The sequence below is a fragment of the Dermochelys coriacea genome, chromosome 5 (genome assembly GCF_009764565.3).
Source record: "Dermochelys coriacea isolate rDerCor1 chromosome 5, rDerCor1.pri.v4, whole genome shotgun sequence".
Lineage (NCBI taxonomy): Eukaryota > Metazoa > Chordata > Testudines > Dermochelyidae > Dermochelys > Dermochelys coriacea.
In genome coordinates this window covers 28,424,120-28,448,811 of record NC_050072.1, presented here as the reverse complement: position 1 = coordinate 28,448,811, position 24,692 = coordinate 28,424,120, and the positions used below count along the sequence as shown (strand labels likewise).

General features: G+C 39.7%; 1 protein-coding gene across 1 annotated transcript in view; it reads left to right on the top strand.

Moving 5' to 3' along the window:
• C9 (complement C9) overlaps positions 1 to 24,408 on the top strand; it is a 33,839-nt gene extending 9,431 nt beyond the window's left edge. Inside the window, exons 3-12 of the mRNA XM_043514343.1 lie at positions 2,758 to 2,905; positions 5,161 to 5,308; positions 8,735 to 8,873; positions 12,200 to 12,418; positions 16,596 to 16,836; positions 18,372 to 18,500; positions 19,195 to 19,373; positions 20,065 to 20,293; positions 22,192 to 22,375; positions 24,193 to 24,408. Of these exons, the coding sequence (XP_043370278.1) occupies positions 2,758 to 2,905; positions 5,161 to 5,308; positions 8,735 to 8,873; positions 12,200 to 12,418; positions 16,596 to 16,836; positions 18,372 to 18,500; positions 19,195 to 19,373; positions 20,065 to 20,293; positions 22,192 to 22,358 (1,599 nt within the window). The 3' untranslated portion in view covers positions 22,359 to 22,375; positions 24,193 to 24,408. The remainder of the gene's footprint in view (positions 1 to 2,757; positions 2,906 to 5,160; positions 5,309 to 8,734; positions 8,874 to 12,199; positions 12,419 to 16,595; positions 16,837 to 18,371; positions 18,501 to 19,194; positions 19,374 to 20,064; positions 20,294 to 22,191; positions 22,376 to 24,192) is intronic.
• The last annotated feature ends 284 nt before the right edge of the window (positions 24,409 to 24,692 follow it).

Here is a 24,692-nt window from a genome sequence, read left to right as displayed (position 1 = left end):
TCACATAAACACCACCCTATATCGGAAACCTACTGACCACTATTCCTACCTACATGCCTCTAGCTTTCATCCAGATCATACCACTCGATCCATTGTCTACAGCCAAGCGCTACGATATAACCGCATTTGCTCCAACCCCTCAGACAGAGAAACACCTACAAGATCTCTATCATGCATTCCTACAACTACAATACCCACCTGCTGAAGTGAAGAAACAGATTGACAGAGCCAGAAGAGTACCCAGAAGTCACCTACTACAGGACAGGTCCAACAAAGAAAACAACAGAACGCCACTAGCCATCACCTTCAGCCCCCAACTAAAACCTCTCCAACGCATCATCAAGGATCTACAACCTATCCTGAAGGACGAGCCATCACTCTCACAGATCTTGGGAGACAGACCAGTCCTTGCTTACAGACAGCCCCCCAATCTGAAGCAAATACTCACCAGCAACCACACACCACACAACAGAACCACTAACCCAGGAACCTATCCTTGCAACAAAGCCTGTTGCCAACTCTGTCCACATATCTATTCAGGGGATACCATCATAGGGCCTAATCACATCAGCCACACTAACAGAGGCTCGTTCACCTGCGCATCTACCAATGTGATATATGCCATCATGTGCCAGCAATGCCCCTCTGCCATGTACATTGGCCAAACTGGACAGTCGCTACGTAAAAGAATAAATGGACACAAATCAGACGTCAAGAATTATAACATTCAAAAACCAGTTGGAGAACACTTCAATCTCTCTGGTCACTCGATCACAGACCTAAGAGTGGCTATCCTTCAACAAAAAAGCTTCAAAAACAGACTCCAACGAGAGACTGCTGAATTGGAATTAATTTGCAAACTGGATACAATTAACTTAGGCTTGAATAGAGACTGGGAATGGATGAGTCATTACACAAAGTAAAACTATTTCCCCATGTTATTTCCACCCCCCACTGTTCCTCTGATATTCTTGTTAACTGCTGGAATTAGCCTACCTTGCTTGTCACCATGAAAGGTTTTCCTCCTTTCCCCCCCCTGCTGCTGGTGATGGCTTATCTTAAGTGATCACTCTCCTTACAGTGTGTATGATAAACCCATTGTTTCATGTTCTCTGTGTGTGTGTGTATATAAATCTCTCCTCTGTTTTTTCCACCAAATGCATCCGATGAAGTGAGCTGTAGCTCACGAAAGCTTATGCTCTAATAAATTTGTTAGTCTCTAAGGTGCCACAAGTACTCCTTTTCTTTTTGCGAATACAGACTAACACGGCTGCTACTCTGAAACCAGCTATATATCTGTTTATATATGCATGTGAAGAATTAGCTACAACGAGTGCCACCTACTGGCACATAGGAATGTGTGATATTGTGCATAAGCAGTAGGTTCCATAAAGGTACTTTTCTTATGCATGGCAAGTGACTTTCTGCATCCAGCTCTTAACAAAGACCTTCAGACATAGAATCTTTGCTAATTTATTTGCCGTCACAATATGAGAGGGCTGAAAGTCTGGAATTAATGAACAAAAGGTAAGTTCTCCTAAACATCGTCTTGTGTTTGTGTATAATTTGGGGACTTTCTTTGTCGAAAAAACCTGGTTTCCAAGTAAATAAAATACTAACTATGAGGCCAGTTCAGTATGAAGACTAAAATGCAAATAAAATATGAATTTTTACTTGCTTCATAAGCATTTGAGAGAGACAAAATAAGGGAGGTAATATCTTTTATTGGATGAATTTCTGTTGGTGGAAGCTACAAGATTTTGAGCTACATCAAGCTGTTCCTCAGAATTTGGTATTCATGAAAAATTCCCACAAAAGTATCCGCAGTCTTCCCAATCCTCAGTAATGTAAATCACCATAGCTTCACTGAAGTTAATGAAGTTATGCTGATTGGCATTAGCTGAGTATCTGGCCATAATTTGAAATATTATTTTAATAAAATGTACTACTTAGACTGTTCTCAGTGTAACCTATGAATATAAATGAGAGAAAGCATTATTTAGTAGAGAAACAGAAGAATGAGAATCAAGAGTAGATCTATGTGAATAATATAGTTTTCCGTTTTCTGGCTAAAACAAAAAATTGTGGTTCGGGTCGACCCAAAATCTTCTTTTTTTTGAGGGGTTTTGGTTTTTTTTATTTGAGTTTTTTGACAGACTAGTTTGGTTTGTCAAAAAAAATTCCATTTTTGTTTTACTCTTTTTTAAAATTAACACAAATTAGCAAAATGTTTCAGTCAACCCAAATCTGCATTTTTTTTGTCAAAAAAAAAAGTTTAGTCTGAAAAATTTCATCCATCTCTAACGAGGAGACCTGAGTTCTGTTCTGTCTCTGTGAACAACTTGCTGTGTGATATTAGGAAAGTCATTCCTATCTGTTCCTCAATGTCCATTTCTGTGCTTTAAAAAAAAAAAGAGGGTGGGGCACTGCTAAGATGTGATTTGTACCCTGTTTTGAGATGCTGCAAAAATGCTGCACACGTGCAAAATATTATTATTGTTCATTTTATTATTATTAGGGCTAATCAAAATGTTTTCAATTTCTAAATGTTGACAACATTTCCAACTTCGAGATGAAGGGACAAAAAGGGAAACATATTGATAAAATTTCCAAATATTTTTCCTGGTTTTCAACGAATCAGCTTGTGAAAAAATTTCTAACTTGGATGAAATTTTGAGGGGGAAATTTCTAATTATATTGGGAATTTTGTCTTGCTTTTCTTTAAGAAGATCTAATTATTATTATATATCTTTGTAGTTTCGCTCTAGAAGTGTTCAGCAATTTGGACAGTTTCGTGGGAAACAGTGCCTGGAACCACTGGGAGACACACAAAGCTGTAAAACCAGCACAGCCTGTCCAGAAGAGCAAGAAATCGATTGTGGAGCTGACTTTAGATGTGATTCAGGTAGGTGTTACTTTCACACCAGGCTAATTAATTATGGCTTCAGTTCAGCAAAGCATGGAAGCATCTACTTAATTTTAAGCACATGTTCAAATCACATTTAAAGTCAATAGATTTAAATACATGCTTAAAGTTAAACACATGCTTAAGTACTTTGCTGAATATTGATAGTTTGCTGAATCAGGGGCTATATATTTAGGTTTAAATTCCTGAACTGTTCTTTCTATTTGATGCTGAAAAGTTGCCAGTTCCTCAAGTTTCCTTTCTTATGTTGTATTCATTCCAAATGGAGCTGAGTGAATCTTTTTTGTTTATGCTTTATGAAAAATCGGTGGGAAACGAGACATTTAAGTGGGGAAGTTCAGGTGACTTCAGCAGTTCAGTCTATCTCTGGAGATCTAGGTTCAAACCCTTTTAGAATACAGGTAAAATTACAAAACTCTATGACTTTATTTTGCATAGGGGATTTGACACATCAATCCACCCAAGGCATATCCTAAGGCATATAGTAATACTATATAGACATTAGCTAGCACTTTACAGGCCAGCTAATTGACATCAATAGACTGCATCTTCTTATGTCAGGGCTGAATTTAAAATCTTTAAATTGTGTAGAAACAATTAATCTTCACAAAACCACTGAGGTGAAATCTCATTGACTTCATTGACGTTAATGGCAAAACTCCCAATGACTTTAATGGGGGTCAGGATTTCTCTCCTTGTTTATATGTCACAATAAAAACACAGATTATTTTGAGTATATGCTACATCCTCCCAGACATAAGGACTATAAAGTGGACTATAAGGTGGATAGAAAGCTGGCTAGATTGTTAGTCTCAACAGGTAGTGATCAATGGCTCCATGTCTAGTTGGCAGCCAGTATCAAGCACAGTGCCCCAAGGGTCGGTCCTGGGGCCGGTTTTGTTCAATATCTTCATTAATGATCTGGAGGATGGCGTGGATAACACTAGTTTGCAGATAACACTAAACTGGGAGGAGTGGTAAATATGCTGGAGGATAGGGATAGGATACAGAGGGACCTAGACAAATTAGAGGATTGGGCCAAAAGAAATCTGATGAGGTTCAACAAGGACAAGTGCAGAGTCCTGCACTTAAGATGGAAGAATCCCATGGACTTCTATAGACTAGGAACCGAATGGCTAGGCAGCAGTTCTGCAGAAAAGGACCTAGGGGTTACACTGGATGCGAAGCTGGATATGAGTCAACAGTGTGCCCTTGTTGCCAAGAAGGCTAATGGCATTTTGGGCTGTATAAGTAGGGGCATTGCCAGCAGATCAAGGGACGTGATCATTCCCCTGTATTCGACATTGGTGAGGCATCATCTGGAGTACTGTGTCCAGTTTTGGGCCCCACACTACAGGAAGGATGTGGAAAAATTGGAAAGAGTGCAGCGGAGGGCAACAAAAATGGTTAGGGGACTGGAACACATGACTTATGAGGAGAGCATGAGGGAACTGGGATTGTTTAGTCTGCAGAAGAGAAGAATGAGAGGGGATTTGATAGCTGCTTTCAACCCAGCTGAAAGGGGGTTCCAAAGAGGATGGATCTAGACTGTTCTCAGTGGTACCAGATGACAGAATGAGGTGTAATAGTCTCAAGTTGCAGTGGGGGAGGTTTAGATTGCATGTTAGAAACAGCTTTTTCACTAGGAGGTTGATGAAGCACTGGAATGGGTTACCTAGGGAGGTGGTGGAATCTCCTTCCTTAGAGGTTTTCAAGGTCAGCCTTGACAAAGTCCTGGCTGGGATGATTTAGTTGGGGATTGGTCCTGCTTTGAGCAGGGGGTTGGACTAGATGACCTCCTGAGGTCCCTTCCAACCCTGATATTCTATGGTTCTATGATACCTTGACCATTAAAGCAACTCAAAAATATGACTTTCCTGACACTAGCCTATATGAACTAATGTTTTCCCACACTCTTATACTTCACAGAAAAATACCCCAAATCTAGACATTAAAGAATAATCTAAAAATAAATCAAACCATGATTATTCTCTATGAATGTCAGAAATTCTTCTGCCATTTAATTTTCTGTGCCATTCCATTAAAAATAATTGGAAAATTTAAAGTTTTTTTTTCTCACTTAGAGAAGTAAGGGATTAGGTTTTTACCTCTCTCTGGCTAAAATGAAAATACACCTTCTAAGAGGAAGATTCCAGTAACGAATATTTGTTTTTCTTATGAAAACCCAATGTTAAAAAAGATTAGAAATATTCAGTTCTTTATTCTTTGCTTAGGTCGTTGTATAAAGAGGATGCTTGTATGCAATGTGGACAATGACTGTGGAGACTTTTCTGATGAAAGTGACTGTGAGAAAGATCCAAAATCACCATGTCGTGACCCGGACATTGAAGTGTCAGAGATTGGAAGGACTGCTGGACAAGGGTATTCAATGAAAAGCTATAGTTAAAGGGAGACACCCTGATTCAGTGTGTGTGTGTATGTATGTATATATATGTATGTATTTATGTATGTATGTGTGTGTGTGTGTGTGTGTGCGTGTGTGTGTATATATACACAAAGTTAGGAGACATGGGCCAGATGATCAGGCCCCAAGATTCTATTCACGATCTACTAGCCTGTTCTGTGACCTTGGGCAAAATGCTTAAACTCTGTTTCCTTTTACTCATCTGAGGTTAATAATGCTTAATATCGCCTTGAGATCAGGCAAAAAGCACTATAAGTGCCAGTTGTTGCTGCTGTTATATTAACCCACCTTTGTTTCAGGGAAGGCAGCTGAAGGTATTTTAAATATGACTTACAAAAGGAGGCACCAACATCATCAGATTTGGGCAGCTCTTCCTGGAGAATGATGAGAGAATCTCCTCTTTCCCATCCCCACTCCAGCAGGTGGCCACCACCTTCCAGCAACCTCTTGACTAAGCCCCACTGCTGTGGCTATATTCCTCCAAGCACAAGCTCTATACCGGGGTAGTTGATAGGCAGACCGTGGGCCATATCTGGACCATCAGACCCCAAAATGGACCCCAAAATCTTTTTATTTCTATATTTGTGGGCGGTGGGTAATGGAGACTGAGCTCCTCAAACCTCTGCTAATGATTCCCGCAGCAGCCTCTGCGAAGCATTCAGAGCACCTCTGGGTGGCCCAGGCTCACAGCTCAGCCCCAGAGGGCTGGCCAGGGCTCCTCCAGGCTCCTCCAGGCACAAGTGGGCTGGCCAGGGCTCCTCCGGACGCTGGCAGGTCAGGGTTCAGGGCTGCGTCTGTGGACCAGCCAGCAAGAGCAGGGGGATTGGAAGGGTTTGGGTGGGGCCTAGGATGGAAGAGGCAGGGCAGGGGGCTAGCTTCCCCACGCAGGGGATGCCCACACCGCCCGTGTACTTATCTTTTTTTTTTATTGTTTTCTCTGGAGTCTGAGCCTTAACTATATCTTGACCAAGAAATTTGGACCTTGACAAAAAAATAATTGACTATCCCTGCCCTATATTATGCAGTGTTTTCCAAGGCATGTAAGGTTTGGTCATTATGGACCTTACAAAATGGCAATGCCGCTGGTACTGGGTTCTGTAACCAGATCTGTAGGAGTAGTGCCCAGGAGGTTGCCTGAGGGGGATGGTTACCATGTTGAGACTCCGCCTCTCCAGCCCTCCCCACCTGCCCAATCTAGAAATGGCTGGAGTTTAGCAAGGTGTCCATAATTACATTTCTCAAATCTTTATATATAGGTAGCTGCATTGGTGGTGGGGGGGGGGAAAGGAGGAGGTTTAGTTCACTATTGTACTTAGAGCAGCTTCTCAAACGATCTTTCCCCATCATCATCATACTAAAGAAATATCTGAAAAATGAGAAAATATATCCAGATATTTTTTCATCAAAAATCTGCATCTATAGCAATCATACCCTCCATTACTATTGTTACTACCTCACAGACAGGGGATATAAGGAACATGTTTATAGTTTGTTTTGTTTTGTTTTGTTTTTTAACATCCTATGAACCACAGAATCCCCAGAGCTTCATTGGTTACAGCAGCCTTTTTCATCTTCTTTTCTTTGCATATATTTACCTTTCCTTTCCCATCCTCCAGGAGGTTTGTTGGCTTGTTAGGTTTGGTTATTGGTTTGGGGAGTTGTTCTCTTTTGTTTTGGGGTTTCATGGACAGGTGGGGAAGGGCCTGTAATTTATCTACAAATCGAATTGGAAATCAGCAGCATAAACTGGAACAGACAAAAATATCAGCATGTTGCAGCTCCACCTAGTGTTCAACTGAAAATTATAGCCTTTCCACATCATCTCTATCTAAGACAGTCTAAAATGGATAAATGAAGACCTTTATAACAGAAAAATAAGCAAACGTTATTTTTGAAGTTCCCATAAATGTGCTAGGCTCTTTGAAATCTTTTAGTGTTATTATAATTAGTTAGCTTTCCTATAAGGAAAATATTGTTTAGATGTATAATAGCAATGTTCATTGTTTTGTTGAATGATAGCTATTTGCTAAGGTCAACAGTGTGCATGGTGCTGTACAGGACACAAATATTGTGACAGCCTCTGCTCCAGAGCTTACAAGCTAGAAGACAGACAAGGAAAGGCAAATCCGAGTATGGGAACGCACAGGAAGGAGTGATTTTAGGTGTATCTTCTTTGTACACTTGTTGTTATCTCACATTCTCACCAGATCTATGAAACTGGAAGATGAATCTGTTAACTTTCCTGTGTTTGCTATTATTTTAATTGCCTTTCTTCTGATCCAGGCCATTGTAGTTCCCTTAGCTCTAATTCTTCCTGAGCAGGTTTCAGCATGGTAGCCGTGTTAGTCTGTATCAGCAAAAACAGCGAGGAGTCCTTGTGGCACCTTAGAGATTAACAAATTTATATGGGCATAAGCTTTCGTGGGCTAGGGGTGGTGAAGTGGGTTCTAGCCCATGAAAGCTTATGCCCAAATAAATTCGTTAGTCTCTAAGGTGCCACAAGGACTCCTTGCTGTTCTTCCTGAGCAGAGCCTAGGATAAAATTAGGTGTGTATTCTTCCTGAAGGCTGGGTGGCTTCTGTACATATTTGATATTGCAAAATATAGTAATATACAACATAATATTGAGTATTAGAAACAATCTGAGAAAAGTGTATTTGGAAAATATATTCTTATTTTGATCCCATAAAGATTGCTAGCTATGAATAGCTATTTGAGAAGAAATAGAACTTTATTATAGGATTTCTTTCATTCAAAGGATCCTATCGTGTTTCATTTTTATTAATAATACCAATCACTTTTTCATTCCTCCACTTTTCATCCACAGACCTCAAAGTGCTTTACAAAGGACATATCATTTATCCCCCATTTTACAGATGGGAAAACTAAGGCTCCAAGAGGTGACTTGCCTAGTGTCACTGAGCATCCTAGCTACTCTCCTGAGTCGTAATGCAATGCCCTATCCATTAGGACATACTGCTTCATACTTAGTCCTTTGATTTACACTATCGGAATTTCCATCCCAAGCTCCTGGGCACCCTTAACAATCTTTATAAACAAATGTAACATGCAAAATGCATGGTACACTTGTAGCACCATTGAATCCAGTAACTTTTGAGATGAACTACGGCAATACATTGGCTCAGGGCAAAATAATATGGCAAACCTTCACTCTTGTGAAAAGTCTCATGGGATCTTTAATATCATTGCTGAACAACAGGAACTCCAGCTTTTAAATTCCAGCAGGATTCAGTTTTTTGTCAGTTGTCATATGAAATGTTTATGTTGTTTGGCTTTTCTAGGTCATAATACCGCTGTCTACAGGCTAAAGGTGCTAACACCATCTTTTTGAAGTGTAACATGTTACTTTATTTTCCTTGTAGAATCAACATTCTAGGGATGCAGCCAATGGCAAGCCCATTTGAAAATGAGTATTTTAATGGTATTTGTGATAGAGTGCGTGATGGGAATACCAGGACTTATTACCGCAAGCCATGGAACGTTGCTGTTCTCAACTACGATGTACGTCTCTGTGTAAAAATTAGGAGAAGGTTGACTGAGATTCAAGTTTTCCAACAGGATGTCAAAACTCTCTCTTAAATCAGGCATTAAAAATACTTCTGTAGTAAGATTTTGGCAGAATCCAGAAGAGAAGAGAATTTATTATTTGTATTAATGGTAATTTCTAGGGATCTCGACTAAGGTGGCTTCTACACTTGGAGCTGGAGGTGTGATTCCCAGCTCCCGCACACACATTTGCTCTAGCTGTCATTGAGGTAGTGCACTAAAACAGTAGTGTAACTGGAGCAGCCTGGGCTGTAGCGAGCAGCAGAATGGGCTAGCCTTCCTGACTACGTACCACAGGGCCTGGATGGGTTTGTGCATGGGGCAGCTACCCCGTGCTTCTACTCACCACTACCTAGGTTACCACAGTTATGCTACTATTTTAATACACTACCTCAATGAGAGCTAGAGCGAGTGTGTGTATGTGAGCTGGGAATCACACCTCCAGCTCCAAGTGTAGATGTAGCCTATTTACCTGTTAAGTTTAATGTGCTCACTCAGTCCATAGTAAGAGACAGTCCTTTCCCCAACGAGTTTACACTCTAAATAATCAAGACAGAGATAACAGGTGGGAAGAAGGAAGCATTATTATCTCCATTTTACAGATGGGGAGTTGAGGCACACAGAAATTAAGTAACTTTCCCAAAGAGTCTAGCTCTCCTGAGCCCCAGTTGAGTCCCATAACCACTAGATCACATTTCCTTTGCAGATTCAGATGAAGATTTTCAAAGCTTTCTAGGAGATTTGGATGCTAATTCACATTAATATTAAAATCCCTTTGGTGGCTCAGCCTCAGTTCAGTTTATAGCTAAAAATAACTACTATTCTATAGCTACCTAGTTTTCTGTGTCTACATAAGCAAGAAGTCACTTGGTGGCAATCTAAGGGTGCTTCAAGAAGAAATTCCTGAAAAATATTAAAAGCTACTTTTTAGTTAAACTTTTTTCCTGGAGAAATACTTCTGTACTTGAGCAGTTATAACTTCTGTATTCAATTGACTTCATAGCAGCTAAGGTTCTGTGCCAATACAAGTAAGGGTAGCTAAATCTGACCCATAAAGCCTTGCCATGCAGCATGTATATTTATTTTTGATGATGGTAGCATTTCTTTGTTACCAAACCTGTATATTCTGCTAATACAAAAAATATGATGATATTAGTATTTTTATTTAACATTCAAAGCAGGTATTTGGAATTAGTCATAGATAGGTACCAAAGATAAAAGAAGGTAAAATGGCAATTCTGCTTCATTTCTGAGGTTGAGACTCCATAAAGATTCCTATCTACATTCTACATGTACATTCTACATTCCTATCTACAAGATTCCTATCTACATTCTACATTCTAATAGGAAATTGAAGATTATAATCCCTTAAATGTAATGGCACTTTCCCAGTTTTACATAGTGAAGACTTTACACCAACTGAAGCAAAAAGAAAAAAGGGGGGAAAAGTCACTGCAACTTTGCTTACTTATGAACAGCTGAGCTGATCCAGATGTTGGGGGCGGGGAGAAGGAGTTCCATTTGTTTTGATTTTTTTAGAGTTTTATGATACATTCGTGCCACATGTGAAACTGGATAATTTTGCCTTTTACACATACCCTGCAAAGGCAAAAATAATTAAAATTGCCAAATGAAATGAAATTATGCATGTCATAGTTGAATGTACAAAATGGTCACAGTTTGACAAGCATTTGTCACATATAAAAGGCATTTTCAGTGACTGCAAGCAAAGATTAAAAAAAACATGCCAACCATGTAACACAATGGTAAATTCTGAAGCAATGGTGTGAAACTTGTCATGATATTTCTGCAAATGATTTTGGTTTCTCCATGAAAGCTCTGTGAGATTCTTGTGTTGTCAAAGTAAAATCCAAATTATACCCTCCATACAGCAGTCTTTGGCCAAGTTTTCAAGTGATTACTGATTGGGTTGCCAACTTGACACCTCTTAAAGGAGTATGATTTTCATGGATGAGCTATATAGCATTTTCTAAAAGACAGGCTGCTTTAAAGTGTTTCAAACTGTATTGAGCACCTTATATTGACACCCAAAATCACTAGTCACTTTTGAAAATATTCACCTTTATATTCTGAAAGCATCTAATCTCCAGTTTTCTTCTTGTTCTATAGAGAAATCAAGACCAAAGTGCAGCAATAGTTGTTTCACATACTAATTAAAGCTGGTCAGAAAATGGGCTTTCATTAGACAGAAAATTTTGTTTTCATCAAAATTTTCCACAGAACATTTTGACATATTTTTCAACTGAAAACCAATTTTTTTCCATTTGGAAATGCTGGCAGAGTGCCCCATGTGAGTTGTGGTTCACGTGCCTCATGCTCCCATTTTCCTACATAGGCCAGACTACCTGATTAGACTACAACTCCCATGATGCACCATAGTCTCCCCTCATGATGAGGAGAGACTGTTTCATCATGGGGGTCTCTGGCCATGGTGCATCATAGGTAGACTTGAAGGGTTTGATTTTTTACCAATAAAAGTTGGTAAATGTCCATTTCACCACAGTAATTTCCCACAAATCTGAAAATTTAAATGGATAAAAATTGATGAAAACCCATAATTTTTTGTAACTGTGAAATTTAAGTGGATAAAAATAAGAAAAATGGTTAAAAATAAACATTGATATTATCCATCAAAATTATTTTTTAAAAAATCAAATTCTACCAACCCTAATCATAGGAGATGTGGCCAGAGTAGGGAGCCTAGCCCATAGAGGAGAACCAAACTACAGCTTCCATGAGGCACCATAGCACGACAACCAAATGCATATATTTTTGGTTTCAGACATTTATTTTTTCAACAAAAAATGTAAAGTTTCCATGGAAAAGAGACTTTTTGCAAAACAAACAAACCAACCAAACTTTGTTTTGTCAAAAACCCAATTTTCCATCTCAAAACAGTTTCAATGGATATCTTTTTTGACCAGCCCTCATTAATATTTTACTTGTTTTAAATGACAGTGCAACCATGTAAACAAACTTTTCTGTTTTCCATGGACTTAATGCTGTTCTATTTCTTGAAGGTTGGGTCCAAATCCTATCGAAACTGACTCAGTATTATACCTGTCAGTCCCTAGACCCTCATCTACTACGTGTCCCTCAGCACCTGTTTTATATAGATTGTTTGTTTTATCATACCATTTGTGATGACATGAGAATAAAAGATGCAGTTTTAGTATTTGTTCATTACATAAGTTTCAAGCTTTGTGGTTTTGTTAAATAGATTATACATGTTTTTATCTGTTGTTCTCTTTTTTCCTAAGACAAAAGCTGACAAAAGATTCACAACTGAGTTCTACCATGATCGTGTGACCATGATAAAAGAGATTTACCGTGAAAAACAAGAATATTTTTCGGTTTCCATGTCAATAAAATACACACCTACTGAAAACAATCAGGCCATATCTGTAAACAGCTCTCTTGGCTACCAGTTTTCAAAGAATGAAACTCTAAATTATATCTTGCGGTACTCCAAAGAAAGGGTAAGCTCAATGGCATAAAACATTATATGTAGTAATTTCATAGGACCTGAAATTAGCATACTGTTGGGCTATACAAGTATTAATCTTCCAAACTGTTCAGGATGCCTGTTGCTTTCCTCACACGATATAGAGGGGACTGTCAAAATGCTGGCAATGTAAAGATTAAAGTTTACTTCAGGAGTAGCCAAAATGTGGGTCAAATGCAGCCTATTTCACCACCTTGGCTTTTAATATGGATTGATGTTGCCAGAAATCAAAGATATCAGCGTGCAATGATCCATCTTTATCAGCGAACAGTTGTGATCTATTCCACCGTGTGCAAATTAGACTCAGTCTTTAATTAACAAATTGCAGTGAAGACTCAGGCAGGCAAAGCTTGGGTGCTCTTGATGGAGCATGTAGGTTAATATCCCAAGGGTCAGATCTTCAGGACCAGCCATTTGTTGCACAGCACATCTCAGAGGGAAACAGGTCACAAAGGACTTTTCTAAGTTGCACCAATTGCCACGGCTCCTAAGAGTCCATTCCAGCAGTTGAGGATCACAAGAGTCCAAGAGCAATCCAGCAAGCCACCTTTTCCTTGGCCACACACTATGCCAAGGCCTGTGATGGGGATGGGTGGCAGGTATATCAGTTTTATGCCACCAGAGCATTACGCAAGCCACCAAAGGCTTGATTGCTTTTATGCATTTTATTGCTCTGTCTATAGCACATGGCTTCTTATGCTTGCTTTAAGTCTGCTTTGCGCTGCCAAAGTGCTACAAAGTGGAGTTAATGGGGCTGAGGATCTGATCACAAGATTTGGCCCTGTTTGTTTCTGCTTGAATTTCATATCAAGAAATAAATGTGAGACCCATTTTAATCTGGATGAAGTTTCAGTCTAAAATACCCTTTCTAACCAGTAAATTACAAGAAGGTAATGGAAGACGCAGGGCTACTACACATTTTGCAAAAGATTAGACCCACTATGAAAATAATACTAAAAGGCAAGGTGTACCATTAAGAGAAGCCATTGTGTAATGATTGTGTAATGATGCCTTCCAAGGGAAGCAGTGGGGGCAAAAGATCTATCTGGTTTTAAGATTCTACTCGATAAGTTTATGGAGGAGATGGTATGACAGGATAATGGGATTTTGGTAAGTAATTGATCTTTAAATATTCAGGGTAAATAGGACTAATCCCCTGAGATGGGATATTAGATGGATGGGATCTGAGTTACCCAGGAAAGAATTTTCTGTAGTATCTGGCTGGTGAATCTTGCCCATATGCTCAGGATTTAGCTGATTGCCATATTTGGGGTCGAGAAGGAATTTTCCTCCAGGGCAGATTGGAGAGGCCCTGGAGGTTTTTTGCCTTCCTCTGTAGCATGGGGCATGGTTGATTTGAGGGAGGCTTCTCTGCTCCTTGAAGTCTTTAAACCATGATTTGAGGACTTCAATAGCTCAGACATAGGTGAGGTTTTTCATAGGAGTGGGTGGGTGAGATTCTGTGGCCTGCGCTGTGCAGGAGGTCGGACTACATGATCAGAATGGTCCCTTCTGACCTTGGTATCTATGAATCTATGCTTCAGTCAGGCATTACACAAGCCATTGTGTAATGATGCCTCAGTCAGGGACTGAACCCAGGAGCTCAAGATCTAAAAGCATGAACAACGCCCCTAACTGATAGACTGTAGCAGACTCATAAACCTCTAGGTGGTCTAGGAATGAGACGGGGGACAACAAGCCTCACTGTGTTATGATGGGGGCACAAGTGGATGAGACTGTCCTATCACTTAGGTGTAAATTCTTTTTATAAATTAACCTTTATTTGCTTTCTTCATCTTACCCAGGAATAAGTGAATAATGTAAAATAATAATATACCACTGAGAAAAAGCAGTAATAGGTCAATGGGGAAAGAGAGCTTGACTTTTTAAAAGGGATTGGCAATGGGATACAGATTGGAAAGCTGGGTGGTGACTGGAAAAGGAACAGCTAATTAAGGATCTCTAAAGCTGCAAGGTATTTGGCTATTTAAGCATTGTTTTTGACAGTAAGTTCAGCTGTTAGTGGGCTACGTTTCTTAGTATTTCACTGTAATCTATCAATTGATGTGTTTGTGTACCACTGCCCTCCCTTGGATGAGATCTGCAAATGTCTCATGACTTACATTTGTCACTAATGGTTGGCTCATGGAGTATATTTAAGCCTTAACACTACTGAATGCTAATGACAAGAATCTTTTTATTCCAAGTACTTCACGAGCAGTGAAGTTCTACTCCCAATATCACATGTTGGCAGTCAGATCTACATTCTAGTGCAACGGTGGAAGTAGCACCATAGTCAGTCATACAGTTTGGTAAAGTGGAGCTTGGCCAAGATTTCCAAAAATCAGAGCCTAAAATTCAGCACCCAACTTCATATTTGGGTTCGTAAATATGTAGCCAGCTTTTCAAAAGTTCTAAGCAACCAGCAAATTCCCATTGACAACTTCCTGGCAGCTAAATGTTTGAAAATGAAGCCTATTATTTAGTGGCATAGAGGTTAGTTTATATATAAGAGAATAGATTGTCTAGTAGATAGGGCACTAGCCAGAGACCTGGGTTCAGTTCCCTTCTCTGCTACAGACTTCCTGCATCATTTAGCTTCTCTCTTTCTTGTTGTCCTCTGTAAAAGTCGGAGAACACTTCAATCTCTCTGGTCACTCGATTACAGACCTAAAAGTGGCAATTCTTCAACAAAAAATCTTCCAAAACAGACTCCAACGAGAGACTGCTGAATTGGAATTAATTTGCAAACTGGACACAATTAACTTAGGCTTGAATAAAGACTGGGAGTGGATGTGTCATTACACAAAGTAAAACTATTTCCCTATGTTTATTTCCTGCCACCCCTCCAACTGTTCCTAACATGTTCTTGTCAACTGCTGGAAATGGGCCACCTTGATTATCACTACAAAAGGTTTTTTTTCTCTCCTGCTGGTAATAGCTCACCTTACCTGATCACTCTCATTACAGCGTGTATTTCATGTTCTCTGTGTATATAAAATCTCCCCACTGTATTTTCTACTGCATACATCCAATGAAGTGAGCTGTAGTTCACGAAAGCTTATGCTCAAATAAATTTGTTAGTCTCTAAGTTGCCTCAAGTACTCCTGTTCTTTTTGCAGATACAGACTAACACGGCTGCTACTCTGAAACCTGTAAAATGAGGGTAATGGTATTGGTTTCAAAAACATTGAAGATTCTGAGATATTTAGGCTCTACTTTAATGAGGACAATATAAGAACCATAGTTAGATAGAAATGGGTCTTGGGAGCCTGATGCCTACATTTGAAAACATTCTCCATAAGTGGGAAGCCTAACTTTAGGTTCCTATTTTAGAAAGTCTTGTCCTTTGTGTAGATTTGTTTCACTTAATGTTGACTTGAGGCTTTGGATTTATGCATTTGTTTGCACCATTAAGTGAGACTGTTTCATGTTTTATGCTCCTATCTTTAGGCATATGAAATATTCAATACCCCAATCTTAATCTGGGCTGCGATATGAGCTTTTCTGTTGGCCATGTATGAGTCATAATGATGATTTGTATGTAGTATTACAGCTAGTTAGAGTAGAGTGTGGCACTCATATGACTTACACTGTTTTGCATAGTAGGAAATCTGCTGGATTTGATTTCATGATTTGTGTTTTTGAAAATGGATCTACACCCTTCATTCTGACAGTTTAAGAGTAGCAGGGCACTTCCAAAAAAGAAAGATCCTAATCCTTTTCCCATTGTAGGCAATGGCAAATCTCCCATTGACTTCTGTGGGTGGAGGAACGGGGCCCATTATCTGGTAAACTGGCTTGAACTATTTTTGTATGTCACAAAAATTAAGTCAGGCAAGTATTTTATAGAGAGTCTGGTTTAAAAAAAACAAACCTACACACGTGATATCTGAAAACAGTAGAACACGACGAGTCTGATTTACTGAAATTGGGAAGTGGAGAGTTGTGCAAAAACGGAAAAAAACCCTAAAATTATCCAAACTTCTTGCTACTTCTTCAGATTAAGTTTTAGGTGAAGTTTTAGGGAACTTCTTATTCTGTCTAAACAAGTTTGTCCTTGTCCCAAAATGCTAGAGTATCCCATACAATATTTGAAAGTTCTGCATTGTCTTTTGAGTAAAACATGTCTGATTGTGCCTTTTGTATAGAAACAAACCTTTCTGCATGTCAAAGGAAAAATACAACTGGGAAGATTCCAAATGCGAAGTCGTGGTATACAGCTAACAGATGCTTTCCTTGAAGATGTGAAGTATCTGCCCACTGAATATGACAAGGGGGAATATTTTAGATTTCTAGAAATGTATGGAACACATTATGCTGTCTCTGGGACTGTGGGAGGAAAATACGAACTTCTGTATGTGTTGGATAATTATGCCATGAGGTTAAAAGGTATGCATTTTATTGCTCTGCCTATAGCCAATAGATCAACAAATAGGCCCCAATCCTGCAATGAGATATGTGGAGACAGAACCTTGTGCAGAGCCTGACTGAAGTCAGTGAGACTCCATGCAGGTGCAAGGGAATGACCATGTTGTGTACCTCATTGTAGGATAGGAGCCTTGGTCATTAGTTTTCAGAATTAAAATCCTGAGCCAAACATTAATCTCAGTTACACCTCAGTTACTTTATTGGCATCAATGGAGTCACTCGGGAATTTTACCAGTGTAAATAAGATCAGAATCTGGCTCATTCACTTTAAGGCTATCTTTTTATAACAATCTTAATGGAAATCTGTCATCCATGAAAATCTTTTATTTAAAAACTACAGTATTCAAATACTGCTAGTGACTGGTGACCATGTGGTCTGGTTCATAGAGGACCCCAAATCCTAATGCTAGCTGAGCTACAAAATTCAATTTGTGATCATAGGTAACTTGTCATTTGATCTCTTTGTACATCTAAATTGGTAGTAAAATCGAGAACCTCACTGACTGCAGATGCTGCATTTGGCTGTGTTGGAACTTTTTTACAGCCTTTAATGTTAATATTGGAATTTTTCTCTGGTTGAGATAAGAAAGCAGTGACTTAATCCTTCCTCACATGCAGTGTATGGCTTTTGTGGTAGATTGAAGTGATCATTCTAAAATAAAAAAGTAATAATTCTCATGCAAATTCTGAAGCTAAACAAATAAAACATGCCTCTTATGGCATTAAAATTCCTTATCAGCACAGGCAATAAGCAAGGAGTGGGACAGAGAAGTCCTTTATACACACTTATATTCTTATGTTCATCAGCTAGATACAATGGTGATAGGTGCTCTCTGAGGCACTGTCTTGAGGGAAAACTCCCATTGACTGCAGTGGTAGAACAAGATTATTTGTTCAATTATTTAAGATCAATAGATAGAAAACAGCAGCCGTAGGAGAGAAAGGGTAGAATAAGAGTGGTCGTGATGGGGTGGGAGGACATGGAACAGATTAATAAAGTTACATTAACTTTATGGTAAAAAGAGGGGAATATCCAGGAAACAGTTTCGGTAAGCCTGGGTGATGGGGGAGGAAAAGATTGAGAGGATTCAGTGATACAACAGACATAAAAAAGAAATGAGAAGCAACAGAGGAAGACACAATCCCCAGAGAAAAGAGGGGAAGAATTATCCCTCAAGGAAGGGCAGCCTTGGAGAACAGGAAAATGTTACTTTTTAAGGAGTTGCGAGTAGAGGGAGTGTTCCTAGAGTTTTCCTAATCACTGGGCAGCCCACCAATAGGTCAAAACTCCAGAGGCAAACTGCATTGAATTCATAACTTGGTAGAGGGAGAGGGGGCGAAAGATAGTGGAAGAATGAAGGCAACACATTTTTTCAACAGTCCTGAAACTTAGCTCCCAAGAAATATAAAATCATATTCATTTTTTCTTATTTTCTTGTTTTTAAAACCAAATATGCATTTTCCCCTAATGATCTCCAAATTAATTGCATTTGCAGAAATCAAGTTAGAAGATGTAAAGGAATGTCTCGGTTATCATTTAGATGTCAGTCTAGTAAATAAAGAGCTGGATTTCCAAGGTGGTTTAAAAGGTGGTAAATGTGAAAGCATCAACAGGAAATCAGATTGTAAGTATATCTTTAGTTTATGTGTGATCAAAACTGCAAACTCTTTTGCTTAAAGAGAGAGGATGTTGATTTCTTCCCTCTTTTAAAACCAGTTAAATGTCTAAGCTAATATAGTGTTCACAAAAGGCTGAGGGAGAAGGATTTAATACCAAGCACAGGACAGGCACATGTTGCAAGCTTCCCTGCACTGCTCTGTTCATGCAAATCAATTTTTAGCTGTGCTATCCAGGCCAGTCTAACCTTTGTCCTTTCCTAGTGCAGCTCAGGTGATACCATGGCACTCATTAAACAATGTGTACTACATCCATTTGACAGGTTTCAGAGTAGCAGCCGTGTTAGTCTGTATTCGCAAAAAGAAAAGGAGTACTTGTGGCACCTTAGAGACTAACAAATTTATTAGAGCATAAGCTTTCGTGAGCTACAGCTCATTTCATTGGATGCTGTAGTTCACGAAAGCTTATGCTCTAATAAATTTGTTAGTCTCTAAGGTGCCACAAGTACTCCTTTTCTTTTTACATCCATTTCTGTGACATCTGGTTTACCCACCTGTCCATCCATGCCATGCTAGGATGGAATCTTCTTTCTAGTCACTTTGGGGAGATATCAGCTGATTTGTGCTAGAATCTGTGGCCATTAAACTTCCAGTCATTCTCTCTCTCTCTCTCTCTCTCTCTCTCTCTCTCTCTTTCTGCAGACAATCATGATGATGATGCAGTTATTGATGACATCATTTCTTTGGTTGAGGGAGGGAAGATTGATTTTTCTGTGAAAATAAAAGAAATGCTACTGAGGAATGCCAAAGTGGTTGATGTAGAGGATTATATACAGTGGGCTAACTCACTGATTGATGCTCCAGTGGTGATACAGCAGAGGGTAAGGAGAGTTTCTTCTAGGCTGAGTATGTTACAAATTCATATATCATAATTACCTGTGAAAGTTCCCTTTCCTATGGTGAGGAAAATATCAAGAATGACTTTGCTTACCATTAACTGTTAGTTAGTTTCTTCATCTTAGTGAATCTTAGCAGCTTTGGTCTTTCTTAATGGATTAATAGATTCCAAGGCCAGAAGGGACCACTGTGCTCATCTAGTCAGACTTCCTGCATAACAGGCCATAGAACTGCCCTGAAATAATTCTTGTTTGAACTAGAATGTATCTTTTAGATAAACATGTTTGAGATAAGGTGACCAGAAATGAAGAGAGCATTCCAGGCGATGGGTCCACTGTTGATTTATTTATATAAGAATGTTATAGTCAATATCATTTTCCAACCCATTCTTTGGATGAAGACTATGTCAGTGGGCTCTGTAATGTATTTTGGGTGCAACTATGGGGATCTGAATCTTGAGCTATCTGGTCTGCATGCCATTGCTGCAGGATTAAAATAACACACATCCAACCATTATACCAGATACATGGTGCAAACTATAAGTAAGGAGACTTCATGTTATCAGAAGAAAGGATTTGTTTAAAATAACTTTTTCTAAAGATTTGTATAAGGAAAGGATTTAGACATGATTATAGGGGAAATAATGTCTATAATGTATGTTTTTTTCCTTTACAGCCATCTCCAATACATACTCTTGTTCCAGTAAAAATGAAAGATGCACATATAAAGAAACAGAATTTGGAAAGAGCCATTGAGGAATACATTACAGAGTACAATGTATGCAAATGCAAACCCTGCAAAAATGGTGGTACCTTGTTGCTGGTGGATGGAGAGTGCATATGTCTATGCTCCAGCTATTTTAAGGGAGATGCCTGCCAAATCCCCAAATCAAGAGTAGATGAAGGTTAGTAGATATTCATGCACTGTCTATGTTCTAAGCAGACATAAATTAACATGTTGTCAGCATGTATGTTGGAGCATACTTTGAAAATATGGTCTTTATCCAGACAGAATTAAACACTATCTGTATATTCTTATATCTAAGAACAGAATTACACACTCTGCTGACCTATTCAGCTGGGCATGAGGGATGGAAGTTAGTTTTTAGCCTGTGAAGTATTTCTGTGAAGTGTTAAGTGGAGAAGAGATTCATCTCTCTATCACCTGTCCATTATTGTGCCTTGTAAAGACATCCAAAAACTCTCACAAAAAAGAAAATTAACTGAGATGGAATGTTGATTGGCAATGGCATGGAACCAAAGCAGAGAATCAGGTTCAGGCAAGAGAGCCATTTCCATTTTCCTAGCTGGGTTTCCTCAGGTTTTCTGCAAAAGCCCAGTGCTTACAAATGTATGCCTCATGTTGCATGATCACATAATGCAGGCTTACAGCTAAATTGGTCCAGTATATTGTAGGTGCCAATAAGCAGGCAGCCTAATATTTCAAGTGCCATCTCTATGTCACAAAGTCTCTCTTGTGCTCCAGCCCTGCTACCAACTGTTTCCTGCTACCTATTAACACACAGGACAATGGAGGGGAAAGCAATCTTCTTTTGACATTCTACCTGGCCTGTAACACTCTCTGCCCTGTAGTGCTCATCCTTCACAATTTGCCCAAGGCCTTTGATAACTAAAAAACATTACTCAGTATTCGCTATAATGTAGTAAGTGTAAGGAACAATACAAACACTGAGGTAATCGTAGCTATTTATATAAGGCATAGTCTACATCATCTACACTGGGTTTCTAGCCACTGGTGGAGCTGAACCAATGCAACCCTCTAGTGTAGACACAATTTGCACTGATGTGGTACAATTTGCACCAGGGCATTTTATCCAGTTATATGTAATGGATGGTTAGCTACACCAGTGTAAATTGTGTCTACAATAGTGAATTAAAAATTGTCAGCTGGTGTAAATCCTCATAACTCCATGACTTCAATGGCACTGCACCAGTTTACACCAGCTAAAAATCTGGCCCCCAGTGTATCGTATAGAACAGAATATCAGGGTTGGAAGGGACCTCAGGGGTCATCTAGTCCAACCTCCTGCTCAAAGCAGGACCAATCCCCAACTAAATCATCCCACCCAGGGCTTTGTCAAGCCTGACCTTAAAAACCTCTAGGGAAGGAGATTCCACCACCTCCCTAGGTAACCCATTCCAGTGCTTCATCACTCTCCTAGTGAAAATGTTTTTCCTAATATCCAACCTAAACCTCCCCTACTGCAACTTGAGACCATTACTCCTTGTTCTGTCATCTGGTACCACTGAGAACAGTCTAGATCCAGCCTCTTTGGAACCCCCTTTCAGGTAATTGAAAGCAGCTATCAAATCCCCCCTTGTTCTTCTCTTCTGCAGTCTAAATAATCCCAGTTCCCAGCATAGACAAGGCCTGAAGAAAAATGGCTATTTTTAACGCAGTTCTGCCCTGAAAAGTGACTCTGTAGAAATGGCCCCTTCCTATGCAATAGATTTATTCCTTGTGTCAAAATGGGTGTCCAAAATGAGGCTATGCATTTGATTTTTAGACAGTTACATATATAGCTGGATTTCCAAAACTGCTGAGCACCCAGCAGTGCCATTGGCCCTATGTGTTTTCAGCATCCAATCTGTTGGTTCTTTGTGATGAAAATTAGTTTTACTGCTTTGGGTTTCTAGAGCCACCATAGTTGAGTGTGGGCTGAATTCTGTTCCATCTTGTGCTCCTTCAAAATAGTTACTTCCTGAATTTCAAATAGTTCACCAGTGCCACTACACCTAAGGCAGCAGGTTGCTGGACTAATGCTGGTTTGGCCCAATACAGATAAAAAGGTCACCGATGGGGGCTGGAGCTGTTGGACTGCTTGGTCCCACTGCATGCAAGGAGAACGCACTCGAACTCGTCAGTGTAATAATCCTACTCCAGGACCAGGGGGCAGGCCATGCCAAGGTGACAGCATCGAAAAAAGCCACTGTTCTCAGGCAAAATAATTATACAAGTCTAAAAAGTGAGTAACACCTCATTGTGATGGTAATGTATTGTTGCCCCTTGGCACAAACAGTATTTGGTGCCTTACAGGTTTGTTTCCAGTAGAAGGAGAAATTGATGAGCTGTGTCAGATATTCTTTGGTACAATCCTGTTTGTTTACATCTGCTTTCTCCCTTTCAGCTGGCTTTTTCTGCTTTCTGCCTCTCTCACACAAATGGCTTGCTAAGCCAGCCATTAGCTGCTGTGTTTGCAGGGAAATCTCTCAACCCACACAGTTTAATCTCTGGTCCGCGTTGCCATGTGGAACACTGACTTGGGTAGTGAATTTCTATTGTTTCCAGCTATTGCTGCATAAAGAGGCATTTAGTTGTTCCTTCCATTTTGCCTGAAGGGAGGGTGGCTAGCACCCCTATGACTTTAACAAAGTCTGGGTGTCTCTAGATCAGACCTGCTTGGTAGCAGCCATTAACACCTTCCAACATAGCAAGTGTATTTAAATGAAAAGATTTTGCTGCATCCTGACCTGTATCCCTCCCAAAGCAACCCCAATGAAAATATTATATGTGCATCATCCATTTGAAATTAATAAACCCTGTTAAATATCTGATTTAGATCCATGTTCTGAGACCGTTTAAAAGCTCACCTTCCATCTTGTGTCTGCAATTTTTGGATGCAAATAATTGTGTGCTCAGTTATGGTGCACCTGCAAATTGGGTAGCTGGGCATCTCGATGACCCATGTTGTGCTCACAAAATTGCAGGCACAAGAATGGGGATCTTGGCTAAGTCCAGGCTGAAAATTGAGCCCTGAAATTCCAGTCAGACTCTACATCTCATAGAGAGAGAGAGACAGACAGGCAGACATAAACTGGGAGGCAAACAATGGAGTTGAAAGTTCATAACCCTGAATTTTTTTATTTGATGAGTTTAATAAGACCTCCTAGTATTACTTTAACAGCAGGTTTAAGTCTTTCACCTTGAAAATGATGAAAACTGTTTTTTTGTTTAATTTTTGGGGAAAAACCCTGCAAAAAACAGCAAATACGTAGGAAAGGCCTGTAAGGTTTTTCCGGTGCAAAGTGGCTTTAAGCCAATAGGGACCAGCCACTGGAGAAGTCCCCCAGCACATGGGGAACTCTCTGTTGGTAGAGGCAGCTGCACTGCTCCCTGTGCCAGCTCTCTCTCACTCAGTGTCAGGGGAAGGAGGGACATGTTGCTTTCAGGGTGTAGGCAAAACAGGGAACAGAACCGGCATGCTGGAATGCAGCTCAGCCATGTTGTCTTCTAAAAGTGTAACACCCTTAGGGCATTCATGCTCCTGGTTTAAGTTAGAGCTTGTGGGGGGGGGGCCATGCATCCCTCAACAAGGGAGCCACATCTCTAGCACCTCCTCTCCATTCCAACTAACTGTGAAGTCCTTAAAATCACAGGAGCTGCTTTATTTTACTCCTGCAGTTCACAACTGGCCCTGTTTATAACACAGTCCGGAAGGTAAATGTCATAATAATGTACACCGAGCCTACGTATCCAAGTATGTTTCCTACTTTATTGCACAATCAAATCACCTTACCAAATTAAAATACATTGAGGTCCTGGTTTTCAGAAGTGCTAAACGCCCATAACTCCAGCTGACGTCAATCAGAGTTATAGGTGCTGAGCACTTCTGAAAAATCAGGTCTTCTTTGACTTGTTCAGTCTAGATTAGAACCATATTAGAGAGACACTAAGATCATGTTCCCAGTAAGCTGTGACATTCACTACTTAAAATAAGGCAAACTATCTGATTGACATGATAGCTACTCTCTATGTGAATTCCCTAATATTCTTTCTTTTGGCAGGTGATTCTTATGAAAGCAATACAGCCTTCAAAGACATGCATGAACTCTGCAATTATTCTACTGCTCAAGCTTCCTGTTGGCAGAAGAGAGATCAGCCCAATGGAATTGTATGCTTCATGAGTGCCTACAGCTTAAACAGTTGTGACAGAACTGACAGAGTGCCTACAGCCTAATCAAAAACAAAATACGATAAAAATAAACGTTTAAGGAGATTAGCTGGTGTGATTGGTGTTCAATGTGCATTTTTATTTACTTATTTTTAGCACTGGGATACATGCTACCCAATGTCTCCAAGAAAAAATAATTTGTCATTATTGGCCAAAAAAAAAAAGGGAGAAATATTGATGTAAATCATTTAAATCTTTTGTTTCTCTTGACTTATTGTTTCCCAGTTCTGTGTTGCTCAGCTAGCAGGGGCATGATCTGCAACTGGGTAGTCAGGGGCTGCAGGACTGGCAGTGTCCTGCCTGGAATTAGTGATGGTCAAATCTCAGAAGA